General features: G+C 59.4%; 1 protein-coding gene across 1 annotated transcript; it reads left to right on the top strand.

Moving 5' to 3' along the window:
• The first annotated feature begins 315 nt into the window (after positions 1 to 315).
• On the top strand, positions 316 to 874 carry LOC139230246 (histone H1-like). The gene is made up of 2 exons (XM_070862078.1): positions 316 to 527; positions 631 to 874. The coding sequence occupies exons 1-2, from the start codon at positions 316 to 318 to the stop codon at positions 872 to 874; spliced, it is 456 nt and encodes a 151-aa protein (XP_070718179.1).
• The last annotated feature ends 1,160 nt before the right edge of the window (positions 875 to 2,034 follow it).

The following is a 2,034-nucleotide window of genomic DNA, read 5'->3' as shown; positions in this document are numbered from 1 at the left end:
CGACCAGTGCAGCAAGGAAACGGGTTTAAATCGAAATTGCTGCCTTCCATTCGGATGGAACTTTCTCGAAAGCAAAAATCCCGGTCTTGGGGAGAGAAAGAGACCTGTCTGGGAATCTGGAGGGCCCGAGTTGAATTGGAATCGGAGAGTTAGTGAGGAGAGAGAAACACAGAGAGCCTGGAGGGGCGGGGAGCTGACAGCAGGATGTCTCCGCTCCGACCGCTCGCTGCCTTTAAGTTGCTCTGTGTCGCCGTCTTTCGTTTCATTTCTGACCCAGCTCTGACTGTCAGAGAGATTTTCCACAGAGTCGCGGACATGACTGATACTGCAGCGGCCGAAAAGGCCCCTCCTACCGCCGCCGCTCAAACCAAGGCTCCCCGCTCCAAGCCAGCCGGTCCCAAGTTGGGCGAACAGATCCTCAAGGTTTTGGCCGATGGCAGTGATCGGAAGGGGATGTCCCTGGCCGCGATAAAGAAGGCTCTGGCTGCCAAAGCAGTCGATGTGGAGAAGCGCGGGTCCCTGATCAGGTTCAGTATCAAGAGGAATGTGACAAATGGTCCCTGAAGCAGATCAAGGGCATGGGCGCCTCGGGATCCTTCAAAGTCGCTGAGATGGAAACCCCGGGGAAAGTGGGAAGGAAGGTGAAGAAACCTCCAGACAAGAATTTCCAGCCAAGCAAACGAGCACCAAAAAGGCGCCAACGTCAAAAAAGACAGCGAAAGCACTGGCTGGGAAGGAGGCGCCGGCAAAGAAGCCCAAGTGCCCCAAGAAGGCCACAGGCGCAAAGGTGAAGGCGGCCAAAAAGGTGGAGAAACCGAGGGCCAAGGCCACACACAAATTAACAAAGACCAAGAAAGCAGCGGCCAAAAAGTAAATAAAAAGGGCAACTTGAAAACATCTGAACGCAAAGGCTCTCTCAGAGCCACCCACACCTCTCTGAAAAGAGTTCATCCCGGAATCAAATGATCCCTGTCCCGGGGCCGGGCTCAGATTCCAGACATAAATCATTGGAAATGATCCCAGGATCTATGGTGACTCACTGACATTAGCTTCACCCACCCCTCCCCCAGTATCTGCACCCACCCCTCACCCAGTGTCTGCACCCACCCCTCCCCCAGTGTCTGCACTTACCCCAACCCCAGTGTCTGCACACGCCCCTCCCCCAGTGTCTGCAATCACCCCTCCCCCAGTGTCTGCACTCACCCCTCCCCCAGTGTCTGCTCCCACCCCTCTCCCAGTGTCTGCACCCACCCCTCCTCCAGTGTCTGCTCCCACCACTCTCCCAGTGTCTGCATCCACCCCTCCCCCAGTGTCTGCACTCACCCCTCCCCCAGTGCCGGCACCTTCCCGCCTCCTACAGTCTGCACTCAGCCCTCCCCCAGTGTCTAAACCCTCCCGACCCCTACTGTCTTCATCAACCCCTCACCCAGTGTCTGCACCCACCCCTCCCCCAGTGTCTGCACCCACCCCTCTCCCAGTGTCTTTAACCACCCTGCCCCCAGTGTCTGCACCTAGCCCTCCCCCAGTGTCTAAACCCTCCCGACCCCTAGTGTCTGCATCAACCCCTCCCCCAGTGTCTGCACCTCCCCCTCCCCCAGTGTCTGCTCTCACCCCTCCCCCAGTGTCTGCACTCACCCCTCCCACTGAGTCTGCAACCACCCCTCCCCCAGTGTCTGCACCCACCCCTCCCCCAGTGTCTGCACCCACCCCTCCCTCGGTGTCTGCACCCACCCCTCTCCCAGTGTCTGCACCCAAACCTCTCCCAGTGTCTGCACCCTCCTGACCCCTACTGTCTGCATCACCGCCTCCCCCAGTGTCTGCACCCACCACTCCCCCAGTGTCTACATCTACCCTTCCCCCAGTGTCTGCACCCACCCCTCCCCCAGTGTCCGCAACCACCCCTCCCCCAGTGTCTGCACCCACCCTTCCCCCGGTGTCTGAACCACCCCTCCCCCAGTGTTTGCACCGAACCCTCCCCCAGTGTGTGCACCCACCCTTCCCGCAGTGTCTGCACCCACCCCTCCCCTAAGTGTC

This window comes from Pristiophorus japonicus, chromosome 19, assembly GCF_044704955.1.
Source record: "Pristiophorus japonicus isolate sPriJap1 chromosome 19, sPriJap1.hap1, whole genome shotgun sequence".
Classification (NCBI taxonomy): Eukaryota; Metazoa; Chordata; class Chondrichthyes; family Pristiophoridae; genus Pristiophorus; species Pristiophorus japonicus.
This window is presented reverse-complemented; position numbering and strand designations above follow the sequence as displayed.

Excerpts from the sequence above, each read along its gene's own strand:
- LOC139230246 (XM_070862078.1), top strand. The coding sequence starts at position 316 with ATGACTGATACTGCAGCGGCCGAAAAGGCCCCTCCTACCGCCGCCGCT. Across the intron at positions 528-630 it reads AAGCGCGGGTCCCTGATCAG|TGGGAAGGAAGGTGAAGAAA; the intron begins GTTCAGTATCAA and ends CCCCGGGGAAAG.